This window comes from Triturus cristatus, chromosome 12, assembly GCF_964204655.1.
Source record: "Triturus cristatus chromosome 12, aTriCri1.1, whole genome shotgun sequence".
In the NCBI taxonomy this organism is placed as follows: Eukaryota; Metazoa; Chordata; class Amphibia; order Caudata; family Salamandridae; genus Triturus; species Triturus cristatus.
The window spans coordinates 703,944,488-703,969,427 of NC_140595.1; the positions used below are offsets into that span (position 1 = coordinate 703,944,488).

Sequence of the window (24,940 nt, forward strand, 5' to 3'; positions counted from 1 at the left end):
GTGGTAAAGGCATATGCGTGGTAAAGGCATATGCGTGGTAAAGGCATATGCGTGGTAAAGGCATATGCGTGATAACGGCAAGCGTGGCAATGCATGTAGGGAAAACAAATGTGTGGTTCCACACGTGTGGTAAATGCCGTTTCCCGTAGCTTTCATTTAGAGTGGTTATGAACCCCACATTTCTGGAACAGATGGGAAAGTAGGGCTTTCTGTGTGTAACTGTTTGGGAAATAGCATGCAGATTTTGGTGTTTATGGCACCATACTGCACTTGACCTGGTGAATACTGGACCTTTTTCCCCCCTTTTAAAATCTGGCAAATTTGACCTGCCAACATTTTCAGGAAGGTGCAAACTTTATCGCACGCAGTAATTACAAGGTTCAATAAACATTGCACCACACCTATTTGCTCAAAGTTTTGCAATTTAACAGGCTACTTGTAAAGCCCTTTGTGTCTTTAACAGTGTAGTGTCTTTTCAATATATCGACTTGTAGCAATCCTATTAGGAAGAGACCCATAATGGTTATGTCACAGCTCGGTGAGAACACCTGGAACAATTTTGCATGTAGTTCTTCTTCCACCAGGGCAAAAATGGCACACAAGGTCTACATTTCACAATTATTTTATCAATAAAGTTGATAAAGTTAATTACTACACTATTCCTGCCTGAAATATTTTAATATTGTTTCACACAGAATTCCATAACATGCAGGTAGGCAAAAGAGATATCAAAGAGTGAATGTATTGTGTGCCTCAGTTCCCTGTTTGACCTCTTGCTTGCGGAGAGACATTGTTCATCTCTTTGGTAAGCATTGTTGATGGTGAGTCTGATTAAAAAATAGAGATAGAGATGTCAGGCTACCTTACAGTGAACAGTAGGTCCCTGCTCAAGTACTATGATTCCCTCTCTATCCCCACCCACATACACAAACACACATACCATCTCCTATAATCAATTGTTGACTCCTTTAATAGCAAAGCCAGCTCCCTTACATGAACGTCCACTGCTTCAGACATTTTCCATCAGCAAGATCTCCCCTTTCACCAAATATCTGCCACCAACCTCAGGCTATATGAACTTTACTTTTCCCCTTTTACTTTGTGTAACATTTGCTTCCTTAAAATTAATTCAACACCTCTTTACTTTATCTGCATTTACTTAGTTACACCATCACTTCGCGTATTGGGAGAAAGTCTTTTAATGTAAGTATAATTTAGGTTTATAATTATTGTAATTCAATTGAAACCAAATGCAATTAAAATGATTAAGGGTTATGGTCAGGGTTAGTGTGAGAACAACACTCTCTATTAAGGTAATTATATGTTATATAACAATATTAGGACATTTATAGTTAAGGCAGGTACTAAAATTATTGAATATGATTCGAAACATGTTTTAATGAAATATCAGAGTAGCATCAGCACCATGGTCAGGATAAGGTGTACAATTATTTGTATTTTATCATTTAAGATTGCAGTGTGAGAATTAATATAAAACAAACAAATAATCTGACATGAATTAATTAGTTGTTGTTGGAACAGGCCCTTTCTGCAGGGTTTTTGCAAACCTTTTGCCTTCCTTCTCCTATTTTTCTGACCCTCTTTTTATTGGCTTTACGAATCCGGACCCTTTACCACTGCTAACATGTGAGGAAGTGCACAGGCTCTGTACTCTAAACATGGTAACAGTGGCATATCCATAATTCGCATGTTTAATGTACTTGTAAGTCCCAAGGACAGTGCACTATATGTGCCAAGGGCCTGTAAATTAAATGCTATTTGTGGGTCTGCAGCACAGATTTTGTCACCCATTCAGTAGCCCTTTAAAAATCACTCAGGCCTGCCATTGCAGAGCCTTTGTGTGCAGTTCTGAACAACTATTTCGACCTGGCAAGCTAATCTACTTGCCAGGCCCAAACCTTCACTTTCATTACATGTAAGTCAAATTTGAGCTTGGTGTCTCAGAATATCCATTTGAAAACACTTCTTTTAGTAAAGTTGGTTTAAAAATTGCAGGTCTCAAAATGCCACTTTTAGAAAGTTAATAAGTAAAAGGGAACCCAAGAATCGATAGGGACCAAGGATAGTAAGTATTTTCAGGAACAAAGGTCCCTTCAGTCAATCAATAGATAACAACGCTCTGAAGACCAGAATAATGTTCAGGTGTAACCAAAATTGGATATGTAGTACACTTTTAAATCAAACATATATATGTGTGGAAGATTAACCCCACTTGGGTAATACTCAACGGGGGTTAAAAACATGGGAAAAACAGGCATGAGACATTAAATGGCCGTCAGTTGTATCCACAATATGGGGTCACTTACTTACATCAAGGAGAAAACTACTGTACCCAGAAGTCATATACACATATTTAAAGGGTCAGAGTGTTTAAGGTCGATGACACTTTGGTCCACGATGAATGCAGGAACATTATCAGGACTTCAAAATACATGCCTGATTATGTTAATGTTAATGTTACTGGGTATTTATAGAATGCACGGCTACTCCCAGGAGTGTCCCGGCGCTACAAGGAAAAGGAGACCAGTGACAGAACACAACTCTACAGCCCGAGGCCACTGATCAGTTATACAAATCGCCAAGTTTTGAGATTGCGATGAAAACTAAAAATATACTCCTCCTGACGCAAATCAAGAGGTAAACTATTCTGAATGCATGCCATTTTATTTATAAATAACAGCATCTATGGAGGAAACTGGGAAGAAGAAAAGGGGAAAAATAGAAAAAGCAGAAATCAGAGGTATGTGCCACTTTGAGCAAGAAAATACCTTTAAAACATTGACATTTTCTTGCTTAAACCATTCTGTACCTCTGCATGTCTCTGAATACATGTCTGGGTTAGGGTGACAGCTGGGCTTGGTACATTTCCTCTAGACAGTCACACAAAGGAAGCTGGGGTGACATTGCATCCTGATGGCCCATCACCAGGCTGATGGACCTTCCTGCGGTAGATTAGGAGGGAGGGGCTGACAGTTTCACCTGAATAGGGCTGTGCCTGTCCGCACACAAAGAGCTGCATTCTCCCCTGCAGTGCGTCTGAAGCTAGGGAAGGAAGGGCCGGGGCCTTGTGAGGATCAAAGGCCTATTTTGTTGTCTCCCCCACTTCAAAGACACATTTTGGTAAAAGAACTGGACCTCTGACACCCCCAAACTAACTCACTTTGGGGTCCTGAGGAGGCTAGGCAACCAAGAGGAGGGACGCCGCCAGGAATGATTGCTAATTTAACACTTGCTTTGCTGTGTTGGCTTGCTGCTTGCTGGTTGCTGTGCTGCCAGGAGGGACTGCCACCTAGGACTGTGCTCTGTTGTGTTGGCCTGCTGCCTCTGCAGTGACAGAGGAAGCATCCTGCCATCTAAATCCAATTACCCTAGGAACTCTAAGGGTTTGTCAAGCTTGTCTCCTGTTATAAATCTGAGGGCCATAAAATATTTCACCCGTGCACCACTACAGAGGGACTCAGCCCCTTTGCAAGCCCAGCAGCAGTGCGCTTTAACAAGGATCAGAGTGTCTGATCTCCCAGTGTGCTGTATTCACTTCTGTCTGTGAGTGTAAGTAGGGCACTATCCAACTTATGTATCCAGCATGTGTAGCACTCTTTCCAGCTGTTTTAACAGCGTGTGCTGGAGCCTTTGCTGACTTCAGGAGATCTGAGTGGCGCCCTAGCAACAGTGAAGCCCTTTTTGAAAATGACCGTGGGCAGGGCCCAGCCACTGAAGGAAATCCTGCTTCACAGAGGGCCGACCCAAGATGCCTGAGGAAGCCTAAGTACATTGCGACATGCCGGGCCGGTACCAGGGTCAAAGACCACTCTCTGCAGCTGCCTGGCACCAACCAGGTACTGTGCCAAGAGGAGTGGTGTGGTCTGCTCTGCCCCCGGGTGCGTGTACCAGAAGCATAGCAGTGTGCAGAGTCTGAGCTGTTGTTTTGGTGCTTTGTTGTCATGCGCTGATCCAGAGGGACCACAACCACACTGCCAGCGGGAGTTTTGGGTCCCCGTGGATTTTCTTTGGTCCACAGACTGTGCCGGCACTAACTTTTGTGAGGCTCTACCTGTTATGGGAGACATTACCCTAACTCCCTTAAAGGGAACAGCTACAATTTACCTTCTGAACTAACATTGTTGGGATACATAGCTTGCTTTTGAGACAGCATGTTATTCAAAGATGCTTCCCTACATGCTAGCACTGTTAGCTTGGATTTAAGACAGACTGTGGTTCACTTGCTTCAGACCCGGGTGGTCGCAATGTTCCTTCACAGCCCTTCTCACAGTAATCTTCACTGATACCAGAATTACCTCAATAGAAGCGCACCTGCTTCTAGAATCATTATATTTCACGCATATTAGAACGCTTATGTAGCCGAACTGTGGGACTTTAATAAAATGGGTGACCTGGCCAGATCTGAAAATAAGTTCCTGAGGAAGTTAGTGTTGATGACCGAGCACACCACTCCATCCTTTTAAGCTGGATAAGTGCAGGAAATCCATTACAGACAAAACTAAGTTGTGCCCATTGTTATTCTGGGGGAGAATTAGGTGCACTTCAGAACTGCTACCCTATGCTAACGCTCTCATGGAAGATAGTCACCTGGACAAGGTTAATAAAATAGGGTGGTTAAGCAATGTAAAGAGACTACTGTCTGTCATTGGATTGCAGGGAAATTGGGATAACACTGACTCTTCATCTCTCCCTTCTAAAGAGCTTGTGAATTTACAGTCCTGGGATTGGGTAGTGCAAGTTGCACTCACCAATACCTCTTGGTGGAGGTTAACATCTGAGGTTATGGATTTTAAACTGAACAGTTCTCTGGAGAGTTACCTAGATTTGATACCAAATGACAGAAAACTATGTGTCTAGTTTAGGCCTGGGACACTCCCTCTGAATCTATCTAGCACCACAATCCAGCAGCCACCTGGTTCTGTTTTAGTTGCAATACACCATCGAATCTGTCACCCAGGTATTGTGTGCCTGACTGGCTTATGCACCCCCAAGAGCGAAATGGTTAAAACCTATATGTAAGTGGATCGGAACTCGCAATCACGAAGAAGCTCTGCGAATCTTAAGATCAGATGCTAGACCCCTGTTTGTTTGCTCTGTTGCCAAATTATTGGGCCATATGTGGGAATTAGGAGAAAAGTACAAAAGTCTTGAAGTGTCAATTTTATTATATGATTATTAATTGTATAATTCTGCATTTTTATCATTTCAGATGGTTTTATCTTACCACGTTTTACTTATGTAAGCATCTTCGGTACCTTAGGACATTTTTTTAGAAGCTGTGCATTTATGGAATTCATAATTAGGTTATGTATAGTTGCATATTCAAATATATATGTGATTGTATTTAATTGTTTGGTCAATGAAGATGTGAAAACGTTTATGGCATGAATGCCGAAATAAAGTTATATGACTGAGAAAGCATCTGTATTTTAAAGCACTCTTTTAACTTAACAAGTATTTCATGATATATTGAAAGGATTTGTGTTCTTTTGTTTTTGTTTTATCCTGATAAATATTTACTATTTTTCTAAACTTGCGTGGAATCTATTTGTAGTGTTTTCACTGTGTTGCTGTTTGACAGTGATGCACAAATACTTTACACATTGCCTCTTAAATTAAGCCTGACTGCTCTGCGCCAACCTACCAGAGGGTGAGCACATGTTAATTTAGGTTGTGTAGCAGACTTTGCCCTGGCTGGGGGGGTGGTTCTGCCTGGCTGAGGTACTTACCCTATTCAAACAGAAACTCATTTTCTAACAGATATAATTATTGATTAGCTTTCGGTTTGTATTAGGATTACAATAAAAATATTTTTAAGCATATAAAAACATGGGTTAATTTTAATTTTTGAATTTTCTTAAGTTAATTCAGGGTTATGGTGAGAACCTTTGACTAATCCTCAAACACCACCTCCTTGAATTCAAAGAATCTTCTCAGCTCTACGATGCCAAGGGCATCCGTACTTCCGTATATAAAGTTCAGTGGTACTGCAGGAATGGTTTTGTATTGTATCACAATCACTGCCTACATAACAAATACTGGCTACCTTATGCTGCTCACTTTCTACGAACCCATTGTTGTAATCTGAGTTCAAGAAATGTCCTGAATTAATTTCTCAGAAATATTTTTTTCTCTGTTCTTTTTATTAAAATGTCCTCATTTTTTTTCTTTGGTTTGAACTGATATTTTATTGTTATTCCAATCATGTAATATTTGCATATTTATTAGGTGAGTGTATTCCGTTTCCTTGATTTCTGCCCCATTTCAACAATCATTTTAACCGCCTACCACTCTCTAACATGTGCATTGTCTTCAAAAAAGAAAAACAAATATAAAACCATTCTTTTAAATCAATATAGTTATCCATGTCTTGTCTTCCTCTTGTGGGATTGCAAGCCCAGAAGTTCTGGTTACCATTTAGTCCTCCATAGTCCTGTACTGGTTCCATGTGTGTCTGATGCCTCTTTGTCTCATATTTATTAGATCAGCCAAATTCCAGGGCCAGACAGCCCAATTTTCTTGCCCACTGACTCTGAGTGGGATTGGACCCTGGCCAAGATCTGGGTGCGCAATGCTGACTTCCATGTTCACCAGATTGTCTCTCACCTGCTCCGGGCCCACCTCTGCAGTGAAGTGTTCTGCATAGCCACTATTCGACACCTGCCTATGTGTCATCCAGTCTACAAGGTAAGCCAAGAAGCCAAATTGCATGGTCATTGAAAATGATGCGGAAGATTAGATTTAGATATTTGTTCCTACTAAAGCAACACAGGAGCTGTGAGGTAAAATCCATTGATGCTACCTCTGAGGAAGGTATGATTCTTCTTCACCTGCACGCCAGGAGCAAGTTTTCCATAACTCAAACTATCGGTATTGCCAGAAACCATGGTATGACCAACCTACTGGAATTGAATCTGGAATTTATAATACTCTGATTCCTGACTGTACTTTTAGTGCTGTTGAGCCTGTAATCATAACATGCTTCTGCACTGGATTTGGGTGCATGGCCATGAGAAAATGAAGAATGAGAAGTGATTATTGTTCTTACATGAGTATTCTTGAAAGGTATTACAGACGCAAGCCCTTAGAAAGGAGAACACCCTGATGGTTGCTTTGAGAATATGTCTATCAGTCCAGTTTGCGGATTCTAGTTACTGGATCAGAGAGTCTGTCTAGAACAGTGTCTATTGATCATATTACAGACATCAGATGAGCCAGCTACACAGTAAACTCTTTGCCCTAAAGTGAGTTTCACACAGGATGTTTGATAGGGACCCACAAGTATAACCTTGATACGCTGTGAAAGACGTCAATGTGTCTGGACAGACAAAAGTCTGGGCAAACTGATTTGGGCTTTCTGTCTGATATAGGCTTTCTACAGATCTAACGTTGTAAATGCTGGAAGTCCTGAGTATGTAATACTTGTGTAAGTTTCAACCTGCTATGAGAGAGATTGGATCATGGGATGAGGGGAATGGATCGGCTGACAAAGTCTGTGGGGTATTGTTGATATTTTGTAGCTGTGCTTCATGGGAGATACTTTTAATAGCTCAGTCACAGGGAGATTTTGCCTTATTTGGTGTTGGGTATGTTTACTGACAGTGGTAGGCTTTTATTTCAGAGTGGCCCCACATTAGGCACGTTAGAATGATAAAAATAATGACACCTTAGCTGGAATTGCCAGCTCAAGGCTACACAGAAAACAACATTGCTTACTCAGAAGTAGAGCTGGGTATCATATTCCTAGCAGTGCAGGCAGACAATGATGCTTGAGCTTATGGAGTCTTAATAACAGATGTGTCTTAAACTAGTAGAGGATTATGGGGACACCGAGAAACTCCACACAACTGTGGCACCTAGCAATGGAGTAAACTCCACATTTTAGGTCTTTATTTCCTTCGTGTAAAAATGGCCTGAAGTCACTTTGAGATTTTACTGAAGGTGTGTGCCACAGTTTCCAGGAGGATTATCAAAACTTCATGGCTCACGATGCCCAAGACCTGTGAGAGTCAAGCCTTAGGCCAACTAGCTTATGTGTGTGGTCCATAAGATTTTGGATGTCATTGAACACATCAGCTAGCATATACACATGGTCCATAATATTTTGGATGTCATTAAGCACGTCAACTAGCATATACGCATGGTCTATAATATTTTGGATGCCATTAAACATGTCATCGTAGTCTCTGTGCCATGGAAATACCTGAGATATGTTCTTCTCTTCTTTCTCTTGGTCACCACGAAGAGGTATTGTACTCTTCTTCTTTACTCATGAAGCTTTGTTTTGGGGGTACAGATGGTGGGGAGAATTGTGCAGGCTGCAAGTCACACTTTTGGGTTTTTGTCTATTTCATGGTTTTAATTGTAAATGTTGTTTAGATCCTGAAGTCAATCTGTTGACTCTGCTCAGAGTGAGAAGGCAAATCCTTTTATGGTGGCAATGTTGGTTCTACTAATGTTTGTAATTGGTTATCCAAATGTTTCTGAAAGATAGAGATTCGGTGTCCTTGGTAATATGTTTATAAATCTCATGCCAGCGTATCTTTAGGCATCTGGCATGAAGGATACAGAAGAGCTTTAGCAAATGTGTTTCTTTATAGGCAAAGGGACACACAATACCATAGTTGTGTAATACTGGGAAACAGTTCATGGATTTCAGGGTGAATGATATGCTATGTAACTCAGGTAATGGTTCCTCAGTAGCATTGGCTCTATGTGGTCACTGTCTCAAAGTTTAGTTAAGCCGGTAAGAAAAGGAACACCAAGTGGAGTTCTGAAGGACCTCAGAGGCAAATCAAGCAATATGTCCCTTGTATAGGTGCTTCATTGAGAAGAAGATGTAAACTATTTTCCTCAAGGAACCCAAGCCCCATTTGATATCATGTTGCAGAGACTGTGATGTAAGTCTAACATGTACGCTGTACCGAGTTCACATAGATGTTCTGTGATCCTTCAGCAGCTGATGACACCCATTGGTATTTTCCTGATAAGACCATAGTCTGTGAGTCACAGTCATTGTTTCCCTAAGGAGCTTTCAAGGGCGATTGCTTAAGGTAGTGTAGGAGTTGGTGGCAGCACTTTTATTGGAGAATTTTATAAGGTGAACCAAGTAGCTTTTGCTCCAGATGCGTTGGTTCCACTAAGCTCGAAATATAGTTGAGCTAAGTGGTCTTTATCAGGTCTTAAGCCTATGTCTGGTCACAGGTTGAAACAGTATGTTTTTCTCTCTCCTTCCTTCTGCAGCTTCTCACTCCTCACATGAACAATACGGTACAAGTCAATATTCTTGCTCGAACAGGGTTACTTGGCACAGGCGGGACTTTTGACCGGGTAAGAACAGTATTTGTAAGACATTGCTCATTAAGTTACACTGAATTTGTTCAAAGTACAGAACATTTGTTTTCTTTCCAGGCGGTGGCTACAGGACAAGGAGGAGTTCCTATACTCATACAGCGAGGGCTGGAGAATATGACCTACTGTGACCTCTGCCTGCCAGATGACCTCAGATCCCGCAATGTGCTCTCGATACCCCAGTATTATTACAGGGATGATGGTCTTGAAGTCTGGACTGCAATAGAGAGGTATGGTGAGGAGCATGATATGGAGGAGGACTGGGGAAAGAAGAGGCCATTCAAGGCACATGGTGGGAACTCTAGTGAGTATCAGAGAATGGTGGGCTGCATGATAGAGAGGCTGAAGATGAGAGATGTGATATGGTGCACAGCTAGATATCTGTCATAAGTAAATATAGAGTGCATGATTAAGAAATTGAAGGCAAGAGACATTCAATTATGCATGTGAAGAGGAGAGGTGAGGAGGACGGGTAATACATATGAGGTATGGAGATAAAGTGATGTTTATGGTAAGGCTGGAGAGAAACAAACAGTTTTGCTAAGGTGGTTGCTGGGTAGCTTCAGGTATAACAAACATCAGGTTTCTTCATATGATATTGTATGCTGTATTTTTACATCCTTGTTTTCCAACTTCAGTTGAAAGTAGAGAGTCTGGAGATAACAGAATAAAATATTATTTGCACATGGGTGGAATAAATGTCCACAAATAGAATTACCATGAGCCCCTTCATGAGTGCTTCTGTTTATTGTGAACATGGAACTTGGCAAGCTCCATCCCTCTCGCTCACATTCTCTCTCTCTCTTCCTCTCTCTCTCGCTCACACCCGCTCTTGTCAATTTGTCTCTCTCTCACATACCCACACATCCACACCACCATACACACATACCCATTGAAAGAGCAAAGAGCAAGCACCACACTGCCCAGTCTTTTCAAGAATGGTCTTGAATAATGGGAATTCAGCATCTGTCTTCCAATAGGAAGAGGGCAAAAGGCAAAAAACTATTTCGGAATACACCTGTAGCACAGTAAGCTCATTACTGGAGAATAGTAAGGAAAAAATAATTGAATGATTACCACCCTAGACTTGGACAGAAAGATAACAGAGTCTACACAAATCCCAAAGTGGTCTGCAAATGAATGTTCTTCTGTCTTAAATAACTGCAAAAGCATCACTCACCATCAGTGGCAGATATAAAATAAGAGAATAATGCAGGTTTGATGGGTCAGGTCTCATCCACTGTGAGACTTATAAATACTTCTTTCAATGTCTTATTTGCAATTCAATTTATAAAATGGATTATCCACTCATTCCTGGCTCAATGACTCCCTTTGTGATTCTCTTCTCAGGAAGGAGTCCCTTCTTTTGTGGGATAGAAGGTAAGGGGAAGTACACCATCACTTATTCCACTTCACATAGTTTACAACATCCTCAATTTATTGGTTCTGGGTCTTCTCACAATCCTGTAACTAATTATAACTGTAGCTGTAGCCCCAAGAACCTCCTTATTTTAGAACAATCACTTTATACTTAGCCAAATTATGTAATCTGTATAAACTATGGTCTATAGTAACTTAGGTGTCATTTAGAGTTTGGCAGATTGAGAACTTTGCAGTGAGTTGGCAGAGCTTGCATTCTTTAAAATACACTGTTCAAGTGTCCCATTTATGGGTGGGAAAAACACTGACAGTGCACATTTCAAGGCTCCATCATCTTCGCTAGTGCAAGTCTTGTGTGACAGCCTGTCAATCACAGTCTAGCTACCATTAGTTGATTGTGGAGTCCATCCATTTTAAGGACTGTCTTCCAAATGAAGATTTGCCTGTATAGGTTGCCATGAAAGCAGAGAAAATAAGCAATGCCCCCTTTCTGTGAAGGTTTGTTTCTGAAAATAAATAATACAAAATCAGCTGCAACAACATGGTGATCTTCTTGACATCCAGCCGATCAGTAGGTGCACCTTAATGGAAATGATCCCCACAAACATGGCAGTGATCTCTAAATGGGGAGGATGATCATCCATTGGGTGGGTGGAGTCCTCTTCTGCACTGGAAAGTCGGCTGGCCCCCCCCATCCAACTTAATATGAGCCCCTGTGCCTTATCTTTAATTTTCTCAGCACAACCAGTTCCATCAATTTCCATGTGAAAAGCAATACATATAACTTATAAGTAAAACCTTTATAATATGTCACCAAATAACTTTATGCCAATACAAAACTATACTGCCTATCACGTACAGCCTTGGGGCTCAAAGCTAAAGATCACAAGGTGGGGGGCGGGGTATAAAGCCAACAGAACAGCCTGTATGGATTAGGGAAAACTGCAATCCATTAAAGAGAGCAAACAGAGATGTGCCTAGGAGGCCAGCGGTGTGGACTGTCTGTTTAGATCAACAGAATGCAATAAGCCAACTCGGGAGAGAATGAGAGTTTTGGGAGTGTGTATGATAGGAGGCCTGTAGTCTTAGAAGCAGTAGTAGAGTATACAATGGAGCATGATCAAATGTCTTCCCAGCGCTAAGAGCATATAGCATGGAGCTTAATGTGATGTCTGAGGCCATCCGTCTGAGAGATATTGAGTGGTGCATTTTGGGAAGTTTACATTCCTTATCTTGTCAGTCTTATGGTGCATGACAGGAGATCTGAGGTGCAAAATGGAAAATCAGATGTCAACCCAGGAGATGTAATAGACAGTAGGGTGCTTGATGGATGTCCAGTAATAGATCTGTTTAGTTTGAAACATGATTGGTGATCTAACATCAGCCCAGCAGTAGCAAGTGGTACTCTTGATCTTCCTAACCTTAGAGGCTTTCTTTAGCTCATCAGTCATATGAACGCTTGGAAGGTGAAAATAGCTAGGACCTATTTCCAACCTTATTGAAAAAGCAGGAGAGCGAAAAGGCTGTGAATACAATACAATACAATACAATGCATTTCTAAAGCACACAGATACCTCAAGAGACATCCCAGCGCTAGTGGGAAAGATCACCCACAGCATAAAAAAAGAGAACATGGTTAGGAGATGTTTATAGCAGAATCAAAAATCTATATATAATTTCAGAAGAGCTGCTCCTCAAAGCCAGTGGAAGCGCATTCCACAGCCTGGCTGCCAGATAGGCGAAGGATATGCCTCCTCTTCTAGTCTTAAATATGGGAGGAGTTTGAAACAATTTGAGTTTGTTAGTCCACTGTGAGCGTGCCTGAGAAGACAACTTCAAACAGCACCTGAGATAGAGGTGTCCCTTTTTATTGAATATCCTGAAGGCACTAGCGAGGGCCTTAAAGTGCCTAACAAAATAAAAAAAAAAAAATGAATGTGTGTCCTCATGTAACGGAACTGGTGCTGTGTAAAGCACTCTGATACCTGATTGGATTTGGGTCAAGTTCAACTCTGCTATAAAAAAAAGAGTGGATTATTTTGTTCACCAGAAGCCAGTTAAGCCGACATAGGTAACTAGATACTGAAACACCGGGAGGGATTTTAATGATCAGCCAGGCAGCAGCATTCTGAATCCTTTGGAGACGCTGAATGAGAAAGGCTGGGAGCCCTAAGTACAAACTATTGGAATAGTCCAATTTAGATGTGATCAAAGCATGAACAATTGTTTTTTGATGTTCCACTGGAATGAGGTGAAGTATTTTTCTCAAGGACCTCAGAGTCAGGAAGCAAGAGACAGACAGTTTTTTTAATCTGAGGCTCAAAAGTGAGCTTGGAGTCAAATCTAACCCCAAGGTTTCTTACCACTGGGGAGAGGCAGGAGGAAGGGACCATCTCTGATGGCCAACAGAGGTTAGAGTCAGGGGTGGACTTCAAACCAAAGAAAAGAATCCCCAGTCTTGTTTAAGTTAAGCTTTAAAAAGCTGGCATTCTTCAAGTCCCAAACAGAGTTAAGGCAAGAACTCAAAGAAGAAGGAACATTTCTATGAAAAGCCAAACGTTGTTGAGGATCGTCCACATAGGATACAACTCTCACTCCACAAGACTCACAAATTTTAGCCAAAGGTGACAAGTAAACATTATAAAGGGTTTGGCTTGTGAAGTGAACTAGATGGCAAGTGCAACTTTGTAAGCTTCTGACCAAGCTGTTCCTAAACCTCATTTTGCAGGTGCTGGCATTCCTGTAATGGGGGGGAGGTGCTGTATTACCCCCTTGTGGACAGCGGTGACTGTCTGCCGCAGTCTGGGGTCATTTTGTGGCCCTAGACGTCATCAACAATTGCGGCCAGAGGTGTGTCGCCTCCAGAATGATGGACTGGGGCTAGCTGGTGCCTCCTCGCGGGGATCGCAGTGATTCGGGGGTTGTCTGGAGGGAGGCAATCACTGGTCCCAATTGGACTTCCATTGAGTGTGCTGAGAGGGATCGCTTGACTGTGCTGCTTTCTGTGGGTCCCGGCGGAAAGGTAGGTGCGGGCAGCGGACCGTACCTCGTGGCTGAACTGCTGACATTTGTGGCAGCTGCCTTGGTGGCCACTGGGAGCTACAGTCTCCTTTTCCAGATGCCCGTTGTTGAATGTGGCCGATTGGTGGGCCGACCAGCATGGAACCTCTGCAGCTGGTGTGGTGGCCCACTGCAGACTTGTACCTCTACCTGATGTGGGCTCATATTGGGCCCTGTGCATATGATGAACCTTGGTGATATGTTGTGGGTGCCCCTCGAAAATCAAGACATCTGCAATCTGGGAGACTCTGTTGGGACCCGTCCTTTAGGGTTGTGGCCTGATCGTCACTCCTTGGGGGCCCAAGGAAACACTGCACCAACTGGATCCTTCCCTGCCTGCTCTGCTTCTGGACACTGGGTGGCTGTGGTCCATAACTTACGAGGGGATGGAAGCAGCCTGAATTGGTCATGGGACCTGGACCGGCGGATGCCATTGGAGACCGAGGGGAGCTTCCTCCACATTGCTGAGGGTGCCACTGGAGTGGCCCAGACCCCTTGATTAATTTATGCCAGCATGAGAGATATTGGGCTCTGGGGGATAACTACTGCTGTAATAGCTGCGCCCATCTTTTCTCGAGGTCTCTTCTTGGATTAATGGACTCACCACACCTTTAAGACTGGGACCATCACAGACAGCGCATGCTGCACGGGCCCCACACTTGCCACAAACGGGTCAGCTGCTGTCCACAGTGCTCTCCATCTGTACATCCTACAACATTCTCATGCTCCCCCGGTGGTCCGGCATTTCACTGCCCGCTGAGTCTTACTGCAGAAGCGTGCCTCTTGCCACTGCCAGCTCATGATGTGCCGAGACAAAGGCAAGGCGGGTCACATCAAGCTGGATAAGTATACAGCTCCCCTTGAGGGCACAGGGGTGCTTCGGGGTCCAGAGGCTCCACTGATAAAGAACAACACGCCCCTCATCCCGCAAGCCATTAAAGATTCCAAGATGCTCCTGGAAACCAAGATTGGGGAGGTGCGAACAGATGTTTCTCTGTTGCGCCAAGAAAACAGCCAAACAGATGAAAGCATCTCATAAGCAGAGAAGAGGAGATCCACCTTAGAAGACACTGTCAGCCACCTTTTCTCAGAAGTGTCCTGACTATCCTGTAATGCAAAGCTCCTCCAAGACCACACAGAAGACGGTGAAAATAGGGCACGATGCAACAATCTGCGCTTCATTGGCTTTCCTGAGGGGACCGAAGGCCAATCTCCCCAGAGATTCCTAGAACAACGGATTAGATCCTGGTTATAACCTGAAGATCTCTTCCCCTGCTATGTTCACGAACAGGCACATCGCTCCTTTGTGACGTTTGTGGCAGCTGCCTTGGTGGCTACTGGAAGCTACAGTCTCCTTTTCCAGATGCCCGTTGTTGGATGTGGCTGATTGGGGTCCGACCAGCATGGAACCTCTGCAGCTGGTGTGGTGGCCCACTGCAGACTTGTACCTCTACCTGATGTGGGCTCATATTGGGCCCTGTGCATATGATGAACCCTGGTGAAATGCTGTGGGTGCCCTTCAAAGGTGAAGACATCTGCAGTCTGGGAGACTCTGTTGGGACCTGTCCTTTAGGGTTGTGGCCTGATCGTCACTCCTTGGGGGCCCAAGGAAACACTGCACCAACTAGATCCTTCCCTGCCTGCCCTGCTTCTGGACATTGGGTGGCTGTGGTCCATAACTTACGAGGGGATGGAAGCTGCCTGAATTGGTCGTGGGCCCTGGACCGGCGGATGCCATTGGAGACCGAGGGGAGCTTCCCCCACATTGTTGAGGGTGCCACTGGAGTGGCCCAGACCCCTTGATTCATTTATGCCAGCATGAGACATATTGGCCTCTGGGGGATAACTACTGCTGTAATATCTGCGCCCATCTTCTCTCAAGGTCTCGCCCCTCATCCTGCAAGCCATTAAATATTCCAAGATGCTCCTGGAAACCAAGATTGGGGAGGTGCGAACAGATGTTTCTCTGTTGCGCCAAGAACACCGCCAAACAGATGAAAGCATCTCATAAGCAGAGAAGAGGAGATCCACCTTAGAAGACACTGTCAGACACCTTTTCTCAGAAGTGTCCTGACTATCCTGTGATGCAAAGCTCCTCCAAGACCACACAGAAGACGCTGAAAATAGGGCACGATGCAACAATCTGCGCTTCATTGGCTTTCCTGAGGGGTCAGAAGGCGAATCTCCCCAGAGATTCCTAGAACAATGGATTAGATCCTGGTTACAACCTGAAGATCTCTCCCCCTGCTATGTTCACAAACAGGCACATCGCTCCTTAGCCACAAGACCCCCTCCAGGGGCCCTTCACCAACCCCTCATTGCCTGTATCATACAGTACAAAGACTGGGGCCCAGTCCTGCATTGTGCCTGCCAGGCCGAATATCTTAAATACCAGTCATGGTGTATACTGATCGTTACTAACTTTACTCACATGGTACAGACACAAAGCAAATCGTTCAACCAGGTTAAGGCCAAACTGCAGAGAATACACATCTCCTATATGCTCCTCTACCCAGCTAAACTAAGAATTATTCACCACTCTAAAGCTGTCTTCTTTGAGTCTCCAAAAGAGGCCCAGACATAGCTAAATGAAAAATGCCCACTTGCCACTAACCCGCCAGTGCAGTTGGGATCCTCTGACTTGCCTCAGATGGATTACAAGCATGTATTATTATTATTATTATTATTATTATTATTAAGCATTTGTAGAGCGCAACAGCTACCTCCAATGGAGGTGTCCCGGCGCTAGCATCCATGGAGGGGCGGGAGGAGGACGGGAGAGAGATCGAGGCGTTAGAAGGAGGAGGATAGGTCAAACAGCCAAGTTTTGAGGGCCTTTCTAAATGGCAGTTCCGCTTTGATCTGACGCAGGGGGTCTGGCATCATATTCCACAGCGTAGCCGTTTTTACTGCAAAGGCTCTCCCTCCGAGCCTTGCTTTCCTATAGCGTGGAATGACTAAGAGGTTCAAGTTGCTAGATCGTAGAGTTCTGGCATTCTGATATTTTTAGAGCATCTGTCTCAGATAGCAGGGGCCAACCTCTCAATCTCCTGATAAATGTCCAAACTGTTAGCCCTTGGTATTATAGAAATATCAAGCGACTTTATAGGTGTCGGTCTAGGCAAAAAGAACTTACAAGATTTGCACTGTGACTCGCAGGGGTTTCTACCCTTTATCAGCATCCTGTCTAGCGAAAAACAGGTCGGAATTGCACAATTCGGTTTTGACAAATCAAGCAGTTGTTTCCTAGACCAAATTTTTCTCCCCCCGGGAGGATGATGCGCAGAGTGTCCGGCCCCTGGCGCGGGACGGGCGCAGACGGGCTTGCCTTTGGCGCGCCCGCTGCGCGCGTCCGTTGCGCGCTCGTGCCATTCTGCCGTTAAATGCCTCTTTGTGTGCTGCGATTGGCCTAGGCCCCACACACCCCCTCAGCTCACCGTGTCAGCGCGCGTGCGCCAAGCGCAGGCACTGAATCTTCACAGCTGCGCTGTCAACAGGGATAATATCGGGACGCCAAGGATAAAAACACAATATACACTTAAAAGTAGGCAGTCAAAATAAGAATAAAACAGTTGTTTTTAAAAGAATGCTGTGCAAAATATGCTAAACGACCAATCAGTCGCGTCTCTCCCGGCTGAGCCTCAGGAGTATGCAGTAACGCGCGCTCGCGCCATTCTGCCGTTAAATGCCTCTTAGTGTGCTGCGATTGGCCTAGGCCCCACACACCCCCTCAGCTCACCGTGTCAGCGCGCGTGCGCCAAGCGCAGGCACTGAATCTTCACAGCTGCGCTGTCAACAGGGATAATATCGGGACGCCAAGGATAAAAACACAATATACACTTAAAAGTAGGCAGTCAAAATAAGAATAAAACAGTTGTTTTTAAAAGAATGCTGTGCAAAATATGCTAAACGACCAATCAGTCGCGTCTCTCCCGGCTGAGCCTCAGGAGGATGCAGTAACGCGCGCTCGCACCATTCTGCCGTTAAATGCCTCTTAGTGTGCTGCGATTGGCCTAGGCCCCACACACCCCCTCAGCTCACTGTGTCAGCTCGCGTGCGCCAAGCGCAGGCACTGAATCTTCACAGCTGCGCTGTCAACAGGGATAATAATGGGACGCCAAGAATAAAAACACAATATACACTTAAAAGTAGGCAGTCAAAATGAGAATAAAACAGTTGTTTTTAAAAGAATGCTGTGCAAAATATGCTAAACGACCAATCAGTCGCGTCTCTCCCGGCTGAGCCTCAGGAGGATGTATGTATGTTAAGACTGATGATCCAATGGCAAAGTAAACAGTCACACCATCGACGACAGGCCACTTGGACGTGAATGCTACTACAGACTCTGACGGGGAGAAGAGCCAACGATCGGGAGATGCTGCACCTGTGAGCCATGTGGCCCCAGACCCCACTCTCATTGCGAACTCTGGATGAGTGGGCCATCTGCTCTTGAACGTTTGTTTGGATGCCGGTACCATTGTAACTTGCACAACTAATGTTAACTGCAGTTTTTGGAGCAGCGGATGGGGGGCCCTTTGTTGGTATAGGGTTGGTATTGGACCACAGGTACTTTTTATGGGTGGGAAGTATAGAGTGAGGAGAGTTAGGGGAATGGAGATTGTTCATTATGCTTTTGTTCTGTTGGCACTGTTTATCTTTTCTTTTGCCTTATCTTTACTCTGGATGGGCGCAGGACTCGTGGCCCCCCAGGTAAGATCCCCTATTGGTTACCTCCCTTTCACTGAAGCTATCGGCTTCTTCCACACTCGCCCCCACTGACTAGCACTTGTTTTTCTAGACCCGCCCATTACTCAATCATTCACGGTCTTGACGTTACTGTCTTTTTAGACAGTATCAAGAAAGGGGCTGTTTTTCAGTATCTTCAGCACCATTCCACACAAATAGTGCCGCTGCAGGAAACTCACCTTCAGGGCATCAACTGTAAATTTTTGGCGCACAAGGGTTAAGACAGAGTACTCCATGCTGGATATGCTAGGGGCTCCAGGGCGGTTGACATCCTTCGTCACTGGTCTCTCCCAAAAGCCATACCCAATGTCACACAAGATGCCCAAGGTATATATATCCTCCTGGAGGGCACACTGGAAGGTGTTCTGTACAATATCCTATGCATATATATTCCCCCCACAATGAACCAGGTCACACTGAAAGCTCTTGGGGACTTAGTGGCAGCCCTCCCTCAGGCAACAACAATACTTACTGTGAGGAAAGTTTAATAATATCATGGACTAAAAAGATTGGTATGGGCCTGAAGGACTCACTACCAGACATAGCACGGGTCTAGGGGATTTGTCAAAAGGTCTCAGTCTCAGAGACACTTGGCAGGTGTGGCACCCTGAAGACCTGGGCTTTACCCATGTCTCTGCAACCCCCGGCTCCCTAGCCCGCATTGATTACTTGTTCCCACTAGCCGCTGACCTCCTTCAGAGATCGAGATCCCTGATCCTGCCTCGGGGTATATCAGACCATGCACCGGTTCTACTTCAATTTGACTTGCCCCCCAGGGGTAACTTGTCTATCTGGTATCTTAATGCCAGGTTCCTACAAGATGAGAAGTTCAAGGAACATTTATTGGTCAAATTTAAATAATTTGTTGAGGCAACCAAGAGATCTGTTGGCTCTGCTATGACCTTATGGGAAGCGGGTAAAGCATATATGAGGGGTGTGTCCTGCTCCTACATCCGAGGAGCCGACCGCGAAAAATATCACTGAATGACCAAGCTTGAAACCTCGATAACACATAAAGACCGCAGAGACCCAGGGTCACTCTCTAACATGGAAACGTGACAGGTGGAAACAGATAGGAGCTTGTTGCACCACTTATGATTGGAGAGATGCCAGAAAATGCTGGCTAGCTTCCATCTGCCAGGTTTATGAATGGGGCGACATATCAAGTAAACTGCTACAATGGCTCACCACACACCAAGCTAAAAATAGGGTGATACCCCATATTATGGGTACTCTGGTGAATGGGTGAATTACTTTAGGGGGATCTCTGATGTTTTTGCTCAGTTCTACAAGGAGCTTTAAACTCACAAACCACGCCCCAATGCCGACATGACTTCCCCTTTGGTGAAGGAATTTCCCTTGCCTTGTGTATCATCCCAGGACAAAACTGTCCTAGACAAGGATATTACTGAAGAAGAAATTGGGGATGCGCTGACAGATCTCAATTCCAGAAAGACACCTGGACCTGATAGGTTTCCTATAGAGATGTAGCCCAAGCTCTGCCCCGACATAATCCCATCCCTCCTTAGATTATTCACTGAGGCAAACACCCAAGGCCATTTCTCCCCCATGGTTGTCCAGGCTACTATCGTGGTCCTCCCCAAGAAGGGCCACAGTCCAATGACTTGCGCAGCTTTCCGACCCATGGACCTCATTATTAGCGAGATCAAATTATATGCTAAGATACTGACTAACTGGCTGTTGACTGCCCTCCATACCTTGGTTCACCCAGACCAATGTGGATTTTTTCCTTGACGCAGCACCAGGCACTGTATCAGTCGATTACACATAGCACTATCTCATATCAGAATGCTAAGAGCCCTGGCGGCTCTCCTTTTAATAGACTTTAAGAAGGTGTTCAATATGGTGGACTGGACTTATCTTGATGAGGTGCTGGGTGGGATGGGACTGGGGCCTCGATTCCGGGCGTACCTCAGGGTCCTCTACGTGGGCCCCAGTGTGAGTTAACAGTGTATTGTCGGATGCCTTTTATGTGAGGCGAGGCATCAGGCAAGGTTGCCCATTAACTCCGCTATGATCTACGCTCGCCATTGAGCTGCTGACAGTGTGGATTTGTTGCGATGCTCAGGTGTGGGGTTTTGATTGGGGAGTGGCGATGGAGGACCGCATAGCACTTCACGTGGATGATGTCCGTTTATTTATGTACAAACTGGCTGAAACAAGGCCCAGCATTCTCCAGATACTCGTCATATTTGGGAAGGCATAGAGGCTTCAGGTAAACTGGGGCAAATCTTTGCTAGTACTGATAAAGGGAGACTGCTGGGACAAGGCCTGGCAATCGAGCTTTCAAAACCTCCGGATGCATACATCCTGGGAGCCGGACTTGACGTGGAGCCTGAATCTCAGTCCAGTGATACGCAGGACAAGAGAGGACCACTCAAGATGGCTTTGTCTCCATCTTAATACCATAGGTAGGATCGCCTTTTACAAAATGATGATCTTGCTCAGACTCCTCTACACCTTCCAGAATTACCCCTTTAACATTTCTCAAACATGGTTTGACTCAGTCTTGGCCATAGGATGTAGATTAATTTGGGCCAGAGGCGCCCCTATGGTGGTTTTTGGGAAATGCACTCGGGCAATGTATGATGGAGACCTGGCCATGGCTGATATTCGCCTTTATTATTGAGCGACATACCTACTCCCCATTAATGTCTGGCTTGTCGGAGGGTGGGAAGACCCAGCCTATAGAGGTGAACTAGCCATATTGGGACTAGAGTCACTAGATATGTTTGTCCATGTTCTGTACAGTGCACCTATTCCTTCAAATGTGCTAGAAGTAACCCAAGTATCATTCAGAGTGTGGAGAGCAGCTCTTCGAAGGTTGAGATGGGATCACAATCTCACAAGGGAGACCCAATTATGGGTGGGTAGGTGGTTGGCTCAGGTATCCACCTTGAAGGGATTTTAGGGGTACAACTCCATTGGGATATCAAGAGTTGCAGAAATTTGAGGGCAGCCATCACATGTAATCTTTCCAAGAGGTCCTCACAGAATTTCGAATGCCAACCTCCTAATTCTGTCGATACCTACAACTCCGACATGCCCTACATTCACATATCGATGAGCTGCAGGAATTTCCCAAGCATAGTCCTCCTAGAAAACAAAATTCTTATAGGTCACTTGGGCAAGGGCAGGGTATTCTAAATTTTTAGATCCCTTCTGATACACTCGCATATCTCATTACCTTGTCTGAAAGAAAAACTAGGAAAGTTCGATGCGGGCTCTGGACGAGGCGTACTGGCAAGAGGCCGCTGTGGCTCATCACACAATTTCGGCCAGACTCCACTTTATCTAATTCAAATATCTCCACAATGCTTATAGGACCTCTCTCTCGTTGTGGAAAGTTGGTTTGATAGTGTTTTGTGGCAATGCCTTGTGATACAGGTATTCTGGGCCACTGGGTTGGCCGATTTTTCAGCTGTGTTGGTTATGACTATTTTCAGTGATCCGAAAATTGCTTTACTTGGTATCCTGGATGATTTGAGAGGGCCTAGGGGGGACAGGACTCTGGTAGGCCTGGGTATTGTACTAGCTAAAAAATACATTGCCCACAACTGGACCTCCTCTGTGGCCCCGTCGATTCAGGTGTGGACTAAGGGAATGGACCGGTGCGCCAAACTGGAAGAAACGATTTATGAAGCCAGGGAATGCCCCTGCAAATATGATAAAAGCAGAAAAAAATGGTGGGACTACAATGGATTGACAATTTAGATATTACCCAAGGGACATTTTGTAAATGTGGGGGGCTTTTATGCTGGACTTGTTCCAAATACACAAGATATTGATTATACCATGTCAATTAATTTTCCTGTGTGCAAGGGAAATGGTTGGATGTTAACTTGTAAAAGGTCAATAAAATGTTTCTAAAAAAAAAAGGTGGAACTGAGAGGCCAACCCTGAGGAACTCTGCAATCCAGGGGTTTTGCTGCAGAGGTGAAAGGAGGAAGGAGAACAGCCTGAGTGTGACTGCTAATGAAAGATAGGACAAGAAAAATAAACATGACCTCCAAAAGCAGTGAGACCACATACTAGAACTTTAAAGATAGAGAGTGAAGCAAGACACCTGCATCCAATTTTTTTTTTTTATCCTGAAAAGGAAAATCAAGTTTTTTATGAACTCCTGCTCTTGAGTGAGTTGCTATTTGCGAGTAGCTCATTAATATTCATGAGGCAGGTCCAAACCCCTTACAATATGGTATTTTGCAGACTGACCTATTAGTACATAGGGCCAGAAGTACAAAGCATTTTTCTGGTCGCAAACTGCAAAACTGCTTGCTTGCAACAATTTTTTTTTCCGAATGTACAAAATGCAATTTGGTACCTTGTTACAAAATTACATTTTGCTTTTTCAATTTCGTATTTGTAAGAGGCATCTATAGGAAATCCTTTCCAAATACCAAATCAATATGGTATGTATTACTGTTTTGCAACCGAATTCCGATTGCAAAACAGTAATACTTTTCCATCAGTTAAAAACTGGTGGCAACCCATTTGTGAAAGGGAAGGGGTCCCCAAGGGACTTTGACCGCTTTGAGAATGTAAATAACAATATTTTTTAAGTGCAGGCAGTGGTCCAAAGGACCAGTGCCACTTCTTAAAAAATGGGACTTCATGGTTTCATGTTTTTATTTATTAAAAGCGTCCCGTTTTCCTTTAAGGAAAATGGGCTACATTTAAAAACAAAAAAGATTGCTTTATTAAAAGCAATCACAGACATGGTGGTCTGCTGACCTCAGCAGGCCACAATCCCTGTGATGGCTGTGATTTCTAATGGGTCGCAAACTGCAACTGACCACATTAATATTCATGAGGTAGGTTGATTTACGACCCACAAGGAATCCTTAAATGGAACTCAATGAGTTTCATACATTAGGAAAACCGATTTCCAAATTGTGATTTGGAGAGAATCGCAATTAGGAAATCAGTGTTCCTAATGTTTGGACGTTTGGCCTATAGTTCAGTTCACAAAATACCACTCTGATTTTAAAAATATTGGCTGCAAATCGCGAGCAGTTTTTTGCGACCAGTGCTTATTACATCTGGCCCAGATATTTATCTATAAAAAAGTGTACTGTGATGTCTCACAGAGGGAGAGAAATTCTAGTGCTGATGAATAATAAATACGTTTTTTTATTCATTAGTCTAAAGGTTTCTACGAACTGGAACACAGGATATATTAATACAGGAGTGACATTCTAATTAGCCATGTGCAAAGTGGCACAACTTCAAAAAATGTGTATTTAAGCTACATCAGCTTTGCAAATGGTAAAGTTGGCAAAGTTTTACAAACTGGGGTAAAAAAGGGGCCTACATTTCAGCAGGAACATGTCTACCTCCATGCATGGGCAGGAGAGCGCCACCCTGGAGAAGCGCTTTTCCCTGTTGCCCAAAGACAGAACTGGCAACAGTAGGAAAGAGGAGAGAGGTAATTTGGTGTGTGGTTATTGTGTCTCCCCACTGCCACTCAGATAACAGAAGGGTAACACAGCTTCCCTGCATTAAAATAGCCCATTCATGTTCATGGTTATAGCCAACTACAGGGAATATTGGAATTGGATGAGATGGGACTGCATCAGCCTCAGCAAATTCAAGAAAACGTTTAGCTTCTACAAGAAGTATGAACTTTCTCGACTTCCCTGGAGTACTTACGTATAATTAAGGCATTGCCATATCTACCTCTAATAGGTCATAGTTGAATGAAAAGGATCAGATCTGTTCTTACCCGTTCATCCTACTTTGAGTTCTTTGCATTCACCATGTTTTTTTATTCACACCATCCTTTACTACACCGTAATGCTCCACATACCAGCCCTAATGAAGGATTGGCCATAGAGTTTGTAATAGGGAAGAGATTTGGGTGTTCAAATGCTTTGCCTGATGCTTTAAAATGTAAAATGCACACACCGATGTCGCAAACACTGTTGTATTCACCTTCTAGGTTTGTATTGGGCATAGTGGAGTTCTACTTTAAGAGTGATACTTCAGTGCAGAATGACCATGAACTGCAGGCTTGGGTGAATGAGATCTACAGAGAAGGCTTCTTGGAGAGAAAATCCTCTGGTAAGACACATCTTATATGAAAATGAATATGCATTAGTTAAGAAAATACCGAAGGAATTGAAACTCTAAAGAGAAGACTCCTGGACTGTATTGTCACATGCAGCCTAGCATCATGTTTCCCCATAAACTCTAGCAATTAGGAGCCATAGAGAACCAGCTTTCTCTCTGCACTAATTCTACTGCCGTGTTATTTGTGAAAATCATGGTTTGTTGCTGCCTATCATATTTCAGAAACTCTCCAAAGTGGAAGGACAAGGAGAATTGGGCGGTCCAGTATAGAGTCTCCTAATTCATACAA

General features: G+C 44.1%; 1 protein-coding gene across 1 annotated transcript in view; it reads left to right on the forward strand.

The window, feature by feature from the left end:
- The window catches only part of LOC146780156 (hydroperoxide isomerase ALOXE3-like), a 110,879-nt gene that overhangs the window by 72,351 nt on the left and 13,588 nt on the right, over nt 1-24,940 (forward strand). Inside the window, exons 8-11 of the mRNA XM_085636702.1 lie at nt 6,505-6,708; nt 9,265-9,351; nt 9,433-9,602; nt 24,521-24,642. Of these exons, the coding sequence (XP_085492828.1) occupies nt 6,505-6,708; nt 9,265-9,351; nt 9,433-9,602; nt 24,521-24,642 (583 nt within the window). The remainder of the gene's footprint in view (nt 1-6,504; nt 6,709-9,264; nt 9,352-9,432; nt 9,603-24,520; nt 24,643-24,940) is intronic.